The following is a 13,140-nucleotide window of genomic DNA, read 5'->3' as shown; positions in this document are numbered from 1 at the left end:
GGCGAGATGCTGGCTCACTCCACTGTCACACATTTGCACACCCAACCCTGCAGCCCACCTGGACATGATTTTCTTATAGACACAAGGCAGGGCTCCACCCAGCTCACTGGCTGATCACGCCGTGCTGGCCTGGCCGCTCGGGGGCTGTGGCCTCTCCTCTGTCCCCAGGGCCAGTACTAGAGTTCTACTTCCTGCAGCCTGTCTCGGCAGAGTGTATCTGTGCCTGCTGCTGGAGGTCTCCCTCTCTGTCTCCCCTAAGGCTATCTTGGCCTCTCTTAGCCCTTTGCATTTCTACATAACTTTTAGAATCAGGTTGCTACGTTTCCTTTTCTGTATTTCCCCTTATAACTACTTTAAAAAAATTTGATTCATGCTCAATTGTACAAAACTAGATCTGACCCAAGCTTTAGCTTGGTCATTGGTCACTCCCTGGCCAATAACAGTTACTACTAAATTATTCAGTTGATCTTTTAGTCATGTTACCTACATTAGTAACTCACTTTGCTACTTACTTGGCTTGGTGACTGTTTTATCAATGTGGGGGGCCCCCACGGGGCAGTGCTGACTCCCTGGGGCCCCACCAAACGCTGTCCACCGCAGCCATGTCTCCCATTCCCACCAGCACTGGCCAGGCTCCGCCACCCCTTAGTCCTTCCCGTTCCTTGGACAGTGGCTGTCCCCAGAGGGGTCAGTGGCACGTGGAGCTCTGATTTGCGCTGCCTGCGGACATGGTGCTGGTGCCTTGCTTCCCACCATGGGAGAAATGCTCTGGAGAAATGTCTGCTCAAGCACTTGGTCCATTTGAGGATCGGGCTGATAGTCATTTGGTTGTTGACATGTTGCTTCTGTGTCCCGTAAGCCTGCTTGGGTCACTGCCATAGGCTGTCCGGGTCACTTCGTATTTCCAAGCCTTCTGGCTGGTCTCTGCCCCCACTTAACAGGTGAGGGCACAGCTTTTCACTCAGCCAGTCACCTCCAGAGAGCACCTGTCACCTTGGCTTCCTCTCCCCCACCTCTGAGCCCTCCTCTCTCCTCCGCCCTCCTCCCTCCTCCTCCCCCTCCTCTCCGCTCCCCTGCTTCATGGGAGGCTGCACCCCCACTGGACCAGAGATCCCTTCTGGTTCTTCCCTCAGCACAGGCTGTAGGCTGAGACCCAGAGGCCCAGGGAGTAGACAGAAATGTCACCTGTGGGTACCAGTGCCCATGGGTCATCTGTCCTCCGTCCTTGTGATGCCACTGTGGCCCCTCACTGCAGTCACCAAGCTGAGGCCCCGAGGGGCTAAGTGCCCTACAAAAGATCTCACAGCCCATAGGGGGCAGGGAAGGGCCTTGGTCCAGCCCCTCCGGGCTTACAGAGCCCCCTCCATTTCCTGGGGCAATGGCTACCTCCTGGAATCCAAGCCACGTGCTCGCTTAGCATGTCAGGTCTAGGGCACAATCCTTGGGACTGTCTTAATGCCCACTCAGCTACCCCCAGTGTAGCCCACTCTGACACCAGCCCAGCACCCAGACTCCAAGACCATGTGCTGGTCACTGCGTCTCAGGACCGCCTCACATCACCATGCCCTTAGGAAGGTCAGAGAGGCCAGGCTGGGCCCAGAGTCTGGACAGGGCTTGATTAAGGCAAGCCTAGATGCCCCTCTGCAAGGTGGGCACAAAGGCACGGCCCCAAATAGAGTTCTGCACATAGCTCGGGCCCAGGGGCCCTTACCCTGGGGCTTCTTCCAGGCACCCAGACCCAGGGCCTGGGGCCTGCTGGCCTAGCCAGGCAGGCCTGGATAGAGCATGGCCCTCACAGCCGCTCTCTGCCCACAGCCATGCCTTATGCCTGTGGAGGGCCCTAGGGGCCGAAGAGCCGATGAGCAGCCTGGTGCTGGGCATGCTGCTGAACTGGCTTCGGGTGCGGCCTCTGCCCCCTCGCACAAGCGGCAGCAGCCCTCAGCCCAAGGACAAGTCCTACCTGCGCTCACTAGCTGTGAGTCTCTGCCCCAGCCCAGCCTGGCCAGCCTGGCCTGATGTGCTGAGCTTTGGTGGGGGACGGGGGGAGAGGGGAGGCAGGGCCTCAGGAAGCATCCAGCTCAGGCTCTCTATCCAGCTCCCACTCCCTGGCCCTGAGTCTGGGCACAAGTGTTCCCCCATCCATCCCCAGGACTGGTAAGGGGGCTCCGTCCCCACTGTGCACCACACACTGTGTCAGTCGTCTCAGGAGGGCCCTGGGGGCAAAGTTCAAGCAGGGAGAGCCCCTCCCATACCCCCATGTGCTGTGGAGTTCTGGGGAGTCACAGATGCTGGGACACCCATAAAGCAGCCCCACCCTCCTGGAGGGACCCTTCCAGCTTTGCTCATAAGCCCAGGCCTGCCTGCCTCCGGGATGAGGCACTCCCGGAGTCCTGTCCCTCTCGGCGTCCTGTCCCTCTCGGCGTCCTGTCCCTCTCGGCATCCTGTCCCTCCCGGCCAGACCCCGGCAAGGCAGAGGCTGGGCCTGACCCTATTTGTGATTGCAGGCATGATCCCAGCCCCCCAAAACTGCCACACAGCATCACGGCTGCCCCTTCCCTGCCAGTGTCCCCCCAAACAACCACCTGGAGCCCCAAAACAGAACAGCAGTCACATCAGGGGACCATGCAGCCCCATGGGACAGGACCCAGGCTAGCTCACACAGGACGTCCTGCCTGAGTCCCAAGAGCCCCAGAGCTGCCCCTCCTTGCCATGGATACCAGCACTGTCTCCCAGCCCTACCCCAGAACATTCTGGACCAAACGGTCAGGAGGCATGGCGGACAGGGCTGCTGTCCAGCTGCCAGGGAAGGGGGTGGATGTTGTCCCTTGTTTCCAGAGCAGCCATTCCCTAGGCCCCTGTAGACATGAAGCTGAGCATACCCGGGTGCTGAAGGACAGGACCCCCACCTCAGGGAAGACCTGAGCAAAACATGCCTCCGACAGCCACTGCGCACGGAGCAGAGGGCACAGTCGGGCTGTCTCCAAGGTGGCCCTGGGAGTCCACTCGGAAGTCCTTGGGTGTGCCTGGGCATCATGCCAGCCCGGCGCAGGGGGGAGGTCAGGGAACATGGCACTGTTGGGCAGTGGGTCCAGCTGCTTGGAGAGAGGGCCAGGCGGTTGCTGCACAGGTGGCAGTGTCGGCACAGGTGGTAAGGCCCAGTCCTAGCAGGAATGGCATCTGGACACTTGGATTTCTCTCCTGGGTGTTTGAGCAGTGAGGGAAAAGCACGATCAGTCTTGGGCATGATCGGCACTCCTGGCTCAGGAGCCCAGGCCCCGGCCCCTCACCTCGTCTCCCCTACAGGCCATGAACGCGCTGCACGAGCTGCAGTTTGCCCGGGAGTTCAAGAAGGCTGTGTGCGAGGCCTACCCCGAGCTGTTCCTGGCACTCCTCACCCAGGTCCACTACGTCCTGGAGCTGGACCTGCCCACTGAGGCTGAGGCAGAGCAGCAGGCACACGAGGCCACGCCCAGCCCCCAGAGGTAAGTCCAGAGCTGGGTGCCCTCAGCCAGTTCTGCAGACGTGCCTGGGGCGGTGCTGCTTTAGCAAGGCCTACACACCAAGAGGCCCAGAACAACAGGACTGCGCTGTCTCCTGTCTCCTGGCCTGAGCCCAGATGTCCTGGTTCTTCCAGCCGGTGGCTCCAGCCATCCCTGGAGATCAGCTGCTGGGAGCAGGACTCTAATCTCAGCCTCTGCTCTCCCTGTGTGTCTGGGTGTGAATGTCCCAGACACAAGTGCATCCTCCCGACACACGTCCCGCCGCAGGTGTCTTGGCTACTTAGGTGGCCAGTGGCACATTTTTGTGAAGGTCATGGACAGTTGTAGCCTCATCCCCTCCTGACTGGGGTGGGTAGAGCAGGAGGAGGGAGGGAGGGTTGTGGCATCCTCTCCTGGAACAGGGCAGGCTCCCCGAGCTTCCCAGAGCACCCCGTCCTAATTCCTGAAATCCAATAAGCAAGCCTTTTCGAACCACTGGGGCTCATGCGTTTCATTTGTTTGTATTATGAGGTGCTTCATGCAATTTGTCAGTCTTAACAGCTCTCCCCAAGGCTTGTCACTGAAAAGAATGTCACTGCTTCTCTATAGTCTCAGAATTCCAATGTGCATGAAGTTCCTTTTTTTATTCAGATCAACTATGCAATGCATGAATCTTCCCTAATAAGCTAAGACGATCTCCTCCCCAAAGTGTGGCGGGTTGAGAGATAAGCGAAGGGGAACAGCCTCCCTCTGACTGCTTCTCTCCCTTCCCAAAGCCCTTCCCTGGGCTGCTGCCCACAGGTATCTGCTCACCGGCTGAGTGACCCCCCCCACCGGTCCTCCATGAATAGCACCCCCGCCATGATGCCAACGCTATCTAACACCAGGCACCCTTGCCATTCTTCCTGGTTTGTCCCTGGCCTGTACCCCAAGAACAGAAGGTCCTGAAAGGCAGGGCTGTCCACCTCTCCTGGGAGCCCCATACCCCTGGGGCATCTGTGTGTCTCAGGATTCAACATTCCAGGGACGCCTGTGTGCCTTCTCATTCATCAGGGGCAGCTCTGTTTCTTGGGGCCCATGGGTAGCTTTCTGCCCTGGCCTTGCTGAGCAATCTCAAGCCATATCAATCTGCTTTGATCCATCTTAGCTCTGCCACCTTCCTCTGGCTTCTCTAGGGGTAGGTCTCTCCCAACACAGAAGTGTCTCTCCCCCTCCCCCCATTCCAAGTACATTGGCTCTGATTGGCCCAGCTCTTGTCACATGCCCACCCCTGAACCAATCCCTGGGAAGCAAGAGCACTTGAGGCTCTGATTGGCTGGGCCTGGCTCCCATGCCTCCTATAATATACCCAAAGGTGACAGAGCTTCCCTCCCCCAGGGGAAAGATGCCCCTTGGCCTTGCGCTGGGTGCAGAGACTGCGTGATGTCACTCGGTGTACCATGGGCCAGTGTCCCCAGTTTACCAAGATGACTGGTACCATGAGGGAGGCCCACAGAGGGGGTCTGGGCACCCACTGTGGAGCAGCCCAGGGAGGTGGGTGCCCAGGACACCAAGCAGCAGCCTTGAGGCAGGGGGACTTGTGTGTTCATGGTTCCTGGTTCCCAATCGGTGAGCTGTCCCTTGAGCCTTGGAGAGAGGGGCTTCGGGCAGGGCACGCTTCCTCTGGCATCGCCTCCCTGACTCACAAAAAGACCCTTGCTTTACGGGCTTTACCCACCACAGTCAGTCACAGCCAGGTCTTCTCCTTTCTCCCGTTGTGGGCTGACCCTGAGCCCACCCTGGCCACCAAGCAATCAGCCCTGGGCCATCCCGGTTACATGCGCACTCGTGTGTGCTGAGGTCTCCTGGATTCTCTGTGTTTGAGGGCAGAGCCTCAGTACTGGAAAGAAACTTTCCCTTGATTCCACACACCTCTCCTCCTCCCTTCCCGCTACACCTCCTCACAGCTCCATCTTGTCTTTAAGCTTCTGCACCCCTCCAGGCTCAGGCAGAGCCCTCCCAGCATGGGGGTGGGGAGGCCACGGAGCCCTAGATGGCCCAGAAGCTCTCTCCAGCCCTGCCCTCTGAACTCCACTCCTGTGAATCAGTGCTGGGCAGTTGCTGTCTCCTGCAGGTGACCCCAGGACCCTTGGCACTGCTGCTTCCCCGGGAGCCCGCTGTCTCCCCTACAAGGGCTCTCACTGGTCTCTGGCTCAAGCAGGGCCCAGGCTTGGGTGGGCATCGACTGTCCATGCTGCAGGCTGCCCTGCCTCACCCTAGGCCTCAGCCCTTCTGGGGGCAAGAAGGGCAGGAAGGTGCCACCCCGGGAGGAAGGCACAGAGGCAGAGCTGGCTGGGGCAGGGGTGGCCTGGGCGCGCTCTCCAGCCCGGACAGACCTTGAGCTCCCCGCTCTGCCGCAGCACATCGGTAGAGGCACTAAAGAGCCTGCTGTCCACCACGGGGCACTGGCACGACTTCGCCCACCTGGAGCTGCAGGACACCTGGGAGTACTTCACCTCCATCCATACCTACGCACAGGGCGTGGGCCTCCTCGCCAGGTATCCCTGGGGAAAGGAGCAGGAGCCTACTCTAGGCTTGGTGGATGTGTGGACCACAGGAATGAGACCCGGGCCCCATCTAGATCACCAGCGCCTCCACAGGGCTGTGTGTGAACAGCAGGTGCTGGCCCAGTGGCTTTGGGCACAGGATGGCAAGTAGCCTCAGCCCCGGTCACAGGCAGGTGCACGGTATTCTGTAGGGTCAGGTTCCTCCCCTGCCCCACCCTTGCCTTGACCTCCTCGGGGACAGTGTCTACCTGTGCCTACTTCTCCGTCCCACGCCTAGCCCAGGCTTGGCACAGAGTGGACAGCTAGGACACCGAGGTGGAGGGACTTTCTCGCAAAGGGGAATGTCCACTCAGGTGGGACACTCCTGGCCACCAGGCCTCACCTGCCCGGTGGTGCTGGGTGTGGCTGGACAGGGACAGCAGGCCAGACCCCGCCCCCGCAGGGCCATGGTACAGAACCAGTGTAAACAGATCAAGGCATTGCTGAGCCACCTGCTGCCCAGCCTGCAGAGCCAGGAGGAACGGGAGCGGAAAGCAGCCATCTTCATCTTCATTGAGGTGAGCTGGGACCAGGGTGTGGCACCTGACAGCAAAACCCCACCAGACCTCACCCCAGTGGGAGGAGGCTACGGGGGGGGGGGTCTCGCTCATCCCTCACCTCCAGCTCTACAGCTGTCCACACACTGTGCTGCTGGGTTGGGGCCCCCTCCATCGGCCCCCCCACCCCCCACAGCCTGTAGCCATGTCTCTAAACATCCACCCTCCGCCCCGAGATGCTTCAGAACTGGCCTCTGAGTTGAGGCCAGGCAGGCCTGGCTTGGTACAATTTGAGGATCCTCTCCCCACCCAGCCGAGAGACACAAATGAAGCCCTGTCCTCCCCTGGCGTGGCTGGCCACCAGCAGCCCAGGCCGGTGAAGCAGCAGGGGCAGGTGCTGGGCTATGGCCGGCTTGGCCACTGTGGGCTCTGAGCATTAGCAGGGCTTCGAGGTAGGGTCACCACTATGATGGCCACTGGTGACCGGATGCCTTTAACCCAGGCCTGAGCCTCCTAACGCCAGCTCCCACCCAACCAGCAAGATTTCCGGGCAGCCTCTCCCCGGGTGCCCATGAGCCAGCTATGGGTATAAGTTGGCCCTGGCCTCACTGCATAATGCAGACCCGGCCCTTCCCCTCTCTGGGCCAGTGTACCTGAAAGAGTGGACAGGTAACTTCAAATGTGTGTAAGCCCAGGGGGAGCTAGCTAAGGCCCCTTGCCCCTCCCAGACACTGGCCCCCCTGACCACCAATGAGGGTGCAGCCTACTGGGAGGGAGGGCCGGGCCTGAGCAACCTGCCTTCTGGGACCGCCTCCCGCCCAGTTCCTCTACAGCCCCACCCTGCTGGAGGTGCTGTCCAAACAGCAGGCACTGACCATCCTGGCACAAGGCCTCGAGGACCCCAACCCCAAGGTTCGCGTGTCCAGCCTGCAGGGCCTCGGAAACATCCTCTTCCACCCAGAAAAGGTGAGCGGGGTCACCACGCCGGGGCAGCGGGGCCCGCGGGCCGGCACGCCGTCTCTGTCACCTCCACTGGTGTGGCGGGGACACCTGACACCTCTGCACCAGTTTCCCATGTGGGAGGGAGCACCGCACCCCTCCGCACCAAGGGCAGACCAGTCCCCACACAGAGACAAGCCAGCCAGCTGGCTCCCAGACGGGACATCCCCAGAGGCGGGGTCCCAACGCCCTGTCTGCCTCTCCGTGGTAGACAGAACATGAGTTCCTGCGGAGAGCAGCGCGGGCCTGTGGTCAGCCCCAAGCACTTTGTCCCCTTTGTGGCTGGCACCCTGCACGGTGTGGCCCTCCCAGGCTAAAAGCCAGCTAGACAGCGGCGTCCTCGCTGACGGGGAAGGGAGACCTCGCCTTGCCGCCTCTGTCCGGGGAGGCGCGCCTCGCCCCCGTGTCTGTTGAGGAAGCTGTTAGAGACACAGGACCCTCAGAGCTCGCAGGACAGCGTGGTCACCAGGAGGCACAGAGGGATGCTTTCCAGAGAACCCCCAGTCTGGCTCTCGCCACTGGTGTTCAGCTTGTAGATCTCCACAGGAGAAAGAGGCACCGTCAGTAAGGGCCCCCCAGTCAGCAACGCCCTTTAACAGCACGTGACACATAGTAGGTACCTGAGAGTCGAGCTGGAGACAGCATTGGTTCAATTCTTCCATCCACCTACCGCCTCCTGACCATCCACCCTTCCTTTCCATCTACCTACGCAGGTATCCATCCACCCATCCATCACCAACCTTCCATACATACATACTCCCACACACCCCTCCATCCATCCACCCACCCAACCCTCCATCCATTCATCCATCCAACCCTCTACCCATCCATCCACCCAACCATCCATCCACCCATCCAACCCTCTATCCATCCATCCACCCATCCAACCCTCTATCCATCCATTCACCCATCCACCCACCCATTCACCCACTCATCAATCCACCAACCTTGTGTATATATACCCTCCATCCCTCCACACAATCATCTACCCATCCAACCAGTCATCTCACCTTCCATTCATTTACCCATCCATTCATCCACCAACCATACATATATACACACATATCTACTGACCCATCATCCATCCATCCACTGCTGCATCTACCCATCTATTCATCAATCCTTACACCCATACACTGTCCACCCACCCTTCTATCTAACCCTTCATCTACCCATGTATCTCCTTAGCAACTCATTCCTTTACCCACTCACATACCCATACAACCACATCAACCTATCCATTCATCCATCCACCCAAACATCCTTCCCCCACCTGTTCATCCTTCCATCTGCCTACAAAACCACCCACCATTTATCCATTTATCTCTCGTCCATTTATCCCCATCCATTCATCTGCCTATCCAGCCATTCAGCCAGCTACCCATTCATCTGTATACCCACCCACTCATCCATCCACCTATCCATCATCTATTTGTTCCTTAGTCCCTTCATCTGACTCATTCTCAACAACTGAGTCACCTAACTATAAAACACTCCTCAGGGGCACCTGCAGGTGCCAAATGCATGAGGACCCTGGCTCTTTGCTTAAAAGTTGTAAAATCAAGTCACCCTGGCTTGCACACATTATCGATAAACAGCACAAGATCTGGGGACATCCACCGTGCTTTCTGATGATCATCTAGAGAATTCGGGAGTGTACTGCCAACAAGTGGGACGGGCAGAATTGGCTCACAGTGAACTCCCTTGAGGATCCAGTCACATCCATGTTAAGATCCAGGGATCTTTAATTTTAATCTGGGCGTGGGTGGCTCATGCCTGTCATCCTAGCTACTCAGGAGGCTGAGATCTGAGGATCACAGTTCAAAGCCAGCCGGAGCAGGAAAGTCCATGAGGCTGTCATCTACAATTAACCACCAGAAAACTAGAAGTAGTGCTGTGGCTCAAGTGGCAGAGCTCTAGCCAGGCCCAGAGTTCAAGCCCCACGACCAACAAAGAAAAATAACAATTATTATTTTAAGATGGTATAAAAATGGAGCACAGTGGTCATAGCCGGAAACCACCACCGGGGACCCATGGAATTCTGCTTATGGGGGAAAGCAGGGGCTTCAGTAGGTGTCCCTGGACCTGCCTCCACTGGTCCGGCTCCAGCCGGCATCTGACCCGAGGGGAGCTGGAAATGGGGCGAAGGCCAGACGGGACGGAGGGAGGGAGGGGTGACTCAGGACCAGGAGGAGGAAGAGGCTGAGAGGGAGCAGTACGGAGCCCGTCTCCTGGACTGCACTGCCCCAGGCAGCCCAGCGTGGGGTGCCCAGGGGCTCCGCACAGCCTGTGGCCCGGGGGACAGGGACGGGGAAGGGATAGGGGTGCAAGGGATGGGGGTGCAAGGATAGGGGCTCCAGGAGGAGGAGTAGCCCACGCCCTCACCCCCTGATCCACAGAGAAGCCTGCTCCGCAGACAGATCCCACCCTTCCTGGCCGGCTTCTTCCAGAACAGCGAGGCCATGGTGGTGGGCGTCATGAAAACCCTGTCAGATGTGCTGCGCTGCCTCGGGGCGCAGGGCGCCGGGGCCCTGAGCCTCAGCATCGCTATCAACGCCCGCTCCTTCTTCGATGACGTGAGCGCGGGGCCAGGTGGGGCTGGGTGCGTCCCACGCGGCCCTCCCTGCGCCTCCCTGGGACCTGGGAACCCCACTCCCCTCCTGCTCTGGGGGACTCCAAGGCCAGGGAGCTGCAGGAGCCCAGGCCACAGGTGGGCTGGCCTGCCCGGTCCCTGTGTGGCTGAGCAGTGTCAAGGCCAATCTCTCTCTGGCCCCTCCACCAACGGCTCCACCAGTGGCCCTGCAGTCCCCCAAACCTAAGACAAGTTACATCTGCAGCAGCCGCCCTCCCTTCGCTGGGAGAAGGGGAGCAGGGGGTGAAGCATAAGTTCTGCACCAAGCTGGATTGAAAGGATGCAATCATTGGGTGTGAGAAACAGGCTGCCCTGTGTATGAGGACAGTCTGAGACGTGGCCTGGGGCCCTGCCTGAGGGGGGAGGCCTGGCTCAGTCTGAGGTAGGAGGCCTGGCTCTTTCCTGGATTCCTGTCTGAAGGGGAAGGCCAGGTCCAGGGCCCCTGCAGGAGTTGGAGGCACGGTGCTGCCCTGGAGCGCTAGGCCTGCCTGAGGGAACCAAAAGAGAGGAAGGCCCCAAGTTAGGGGTTCCGGGCACCCCCTCCAAGCCCCTGCCTCACAGGAGCGGGACAAGATTCGAGCAGCAGCCATGGCATTGTTCGGAGATCTGGTGGCAACGGTGGCAAACAGGGAACTGCGTGGGCTCCAGACCCAGGTGTGCCAGAGCATGCTGCCTCTACTCCTGCACCTGAAGGACCAGTGCCCGGCCGTCGTCGCGGTCAGTGCCCGCGGTGGCTGCGTGCACACGAGGGCATTCACAGAGGGGTCCGTGTGGGTGCACGTGTACGTGCATGCAGGTGCATGCACCCACACAGGTGGCCACACACCTGGCACACACTTGCATGCATGCAAATGCACTCTCACGTGCATTCTCACTGTGCTCTCTGTGAGCCAGGTGTCTGTTCCCCGCACGGGGCATGCACAGGGCTCTGAGGAGCACTGAGCTTGTACACTGGCTGCAATACTCCCTGCTGTGCCCAGCATTGGTGGCCTCGCTGTCACCTGGGAAATGGACACGCAGCACAGCCGGAAGGGGCCAAGTCAGAGCTACTCACAGTCCAGCCTGAGGCTGGGGGCTTCCCCGGACCTCAGCCTGCCCGGGCATCCTCAGCACTGTGGTCACTGAGGGAGGAGGTAGACCCCGGGCCCAGACACACAGGGCAGTGGCTGAAGTGCCCCCTGGCTGTCCCCACAGCAGGCCAAGTTCGCCTTCTACCGCTGTGCGGTCCTGCTCTGCTGGCCGCTACAGCACACACTGTTCTGCACGCTGGCCTGGGAGCATGGTCTCAGCGCCCGCCACTTCCTCTGGACCTGCCTGGTGAGCTGCTGGGGTCCAGGGCCGGGCGTGGGGGCCTGGGCTACCCGCCCCGACCCCTCGCTGTCTCGTGGGGGCCGGGCCAGCCCGGTGGTGATGAGTGGGCTTCCTGTGGCCAGATGACCCACAGCCAGGAGGAGTTCAGCATCCACTTATCCCAGGCCCTCAGCTACCTGCACAGCCGCCACCACCACATCAAGACCTGGGCAGCACTCTTCATAGGTGGGCAGCAGGCCCTGGGGGAGGGAACCTGGGGGAAGGGACACAGGGTGGCTCTGGGCCCCCAAGAGCTGTCAGCGGTCTCTCACAGGGTACACCACCTGCTACCACCCTGAGGCCGTGTCCCAGATGACCAATGACATCGATAGAAAGCTACTATTTTGCAGTAAGCAGCCCCTGTCCTGACTCCACATACTAAGACCCACTTCACAGATGGCAAAACCAAAACCCCAGAGATCAGCGGCTCCTCCAGCTCCTCCCCAGCCTAGTGCCAGCCCCAGCATGGGACCCAGGCATCTCCCGCCCTGCCTCTGTCCCTGGCCTGGAGCTCCAGACAGGGCCCCTGGGGTGTGGGGTTCTGCCCAGCCCACTGAACCCCTCCAACAGAGCCAGGACACGAGGGGTGGGCTGGCAAATGTGATGGAGAATGAGGTCTAGGCCCTGGCTCGCACCCACCCCCACGCGGCTGCCTTGGGGCCACTCCACGGCCAGGTCCCCTCTGACTTATCTCTTCTCCCCTCCCTGGAGCTTTCGAAGATCTCAGAAAAGACCCAGAACCAGGCATCCGGGAATTTGCCACCAGACTGCTCTCCTTCTTCCGGGAGATGTCGGCCAAATCCCAGGACTGACTGGCAGCCGCCTCCCTGCCTGTCCTGCTCCCTGAGCCCACGCAGGGCAGCCCCGGTGCCGCTCGCCAGAGCTCGGCTGCATGACATTTTTCCATTTGAAAGAAAAGTCTAGATTCAACAAAGCACTGTGGACCCACCGGCTCCCCTCCGTGGCCCCATCCCAACATCCGCAGCCCCTCCGCTGTGGCCACGCCACGCGAGACCCTGGCGGGGACTCGGGGACTGCCAGCAGGGCAGCAGGGACGGGCTGTGAGGGCTGGGAGCCCGTGATAGCCCCTCCGCTTCCAGAGACACGGCCAGCTCCACGCGACCCCCTGGCGCCCCTGGCCTCTGGTCTGTCTCCATCTTGGAGCCATGTTGGGGCTGAAGCTGATGGCGGGGGAGGATGTCAAGCCAGGCAGGGACCCGAGTCTCCCTTCCAACCCCTCCACCCTCCTGCGTCCAGTCAGGGCAGGTCCCAGGGGCTGGCAGCCACGGCCAGCCTGGCCCACGTCGGGCTGAGGCAGGGGAGGGTGCTTGCCCTCGTGTGGAGTGGCAGGCCTTCCCTTGTCTGTGCCCCCACCCCACCCCGCCCCCGCCAGACGGGCCAGCCAGCTCTCCCAGGCTGGACACCCCAGCAGAGCTTTCAACCCGCACATCCCCACCCCTCAACCCCAAGGCCCAGCAACGAGCCCTGCTGGACAGAGGCCTGGGCTGCTCCTGCGGCCTAGCACCCCACCTCGCCTAGACAAAACCCAGCCTATCCTCCCACCTCCCCAGCCTCTGCCCGCGGGGCACGGCTATGCG

At 60.5% G+C, this 13,140-nt stretch overlaps 1 protein-coding gene across 6 annotated transcripts in view; it reads left to right on the top strand.

The window, feature by feature from the left end:
- The window catches only part of LOC138829577 (maestro heat-like repeat family member 5), a 35,336-nt gene extending 22,860 nt beyond the window's left edge, over nt 1-12,476 (top strand). For 3 of the 6 annotated variants that reach the window (XM_070025939.1, XM_070025937.1, XM_070025936.1), the window contains exons 20-30: nt 1,816-1,975; nt 3,304-3,482; nt 5,879-6,016; nt 6,468-6,582; nt 7,384-7,527; nt 9,960-10,136; nt 10,754-10,909; nt 11,387-11,509; nt 11,626-11,728; nt 11,817-11,891; nt 12,254-12,476. In XM_070025939.1, the coding sequence (XP_069882040.1) occupies nt 1,816-1,975; nt 3,304-3,482; nt 5,879-6,016; nt 6,468-6,582; nt 7,384-7,527; nt 9,960-10,136; nt 10,754-10,909; nt 11,387-11,509; nt 11,626-11,728; nt 11,817-11,891; nt 12,254-12,354 (1,471 nt within the window). In that variant the 3' untranslated portion in view covers nt 12,355-12,476. Of the gene's footprint in view, nt 1-1,815; nt 1,976-3,303; nt 3,483-5,878; nt 6,017-6,467; nt 6,583-7,383; nt 7,528-9,959; nt 10,153-10,753; nt 10,910-11,386; nt 11,510-11,625; nt 11,729-11,816; nt 11,892-12,253 lie in introns of all 6 variants that reach the window. The other 3 variants (XR_011372672.1, XR_011372671.1, XM_070025938.1) reach the window with 3 other exon arrangements.
- Nucleotides 12,477-13,140: the final 664 nt, after the last annotated feature.

The sequence above is a fragment of the Dipodomys merriami genome, unplaced genomic scaffold, assembly GCF_024711535.1.
Source record: "Dipodomys merriami isolate MVZ:Mamm:240054 unplaced genomic scaffold, mDipMer1.0.p SCAF_174, whole genome shotgun sequence".
NCBI lineage: Eukaryota > Metazoa > Chordata > Mammalia > Rodentia > Heteromyidae > Dipodomys > Dipodomys merriami.
The sequence above is the reverse complement of the archived record's forward strand: the minus strand, read 5'-3'. Positions and strand labels throughout refer to the sequence as shown.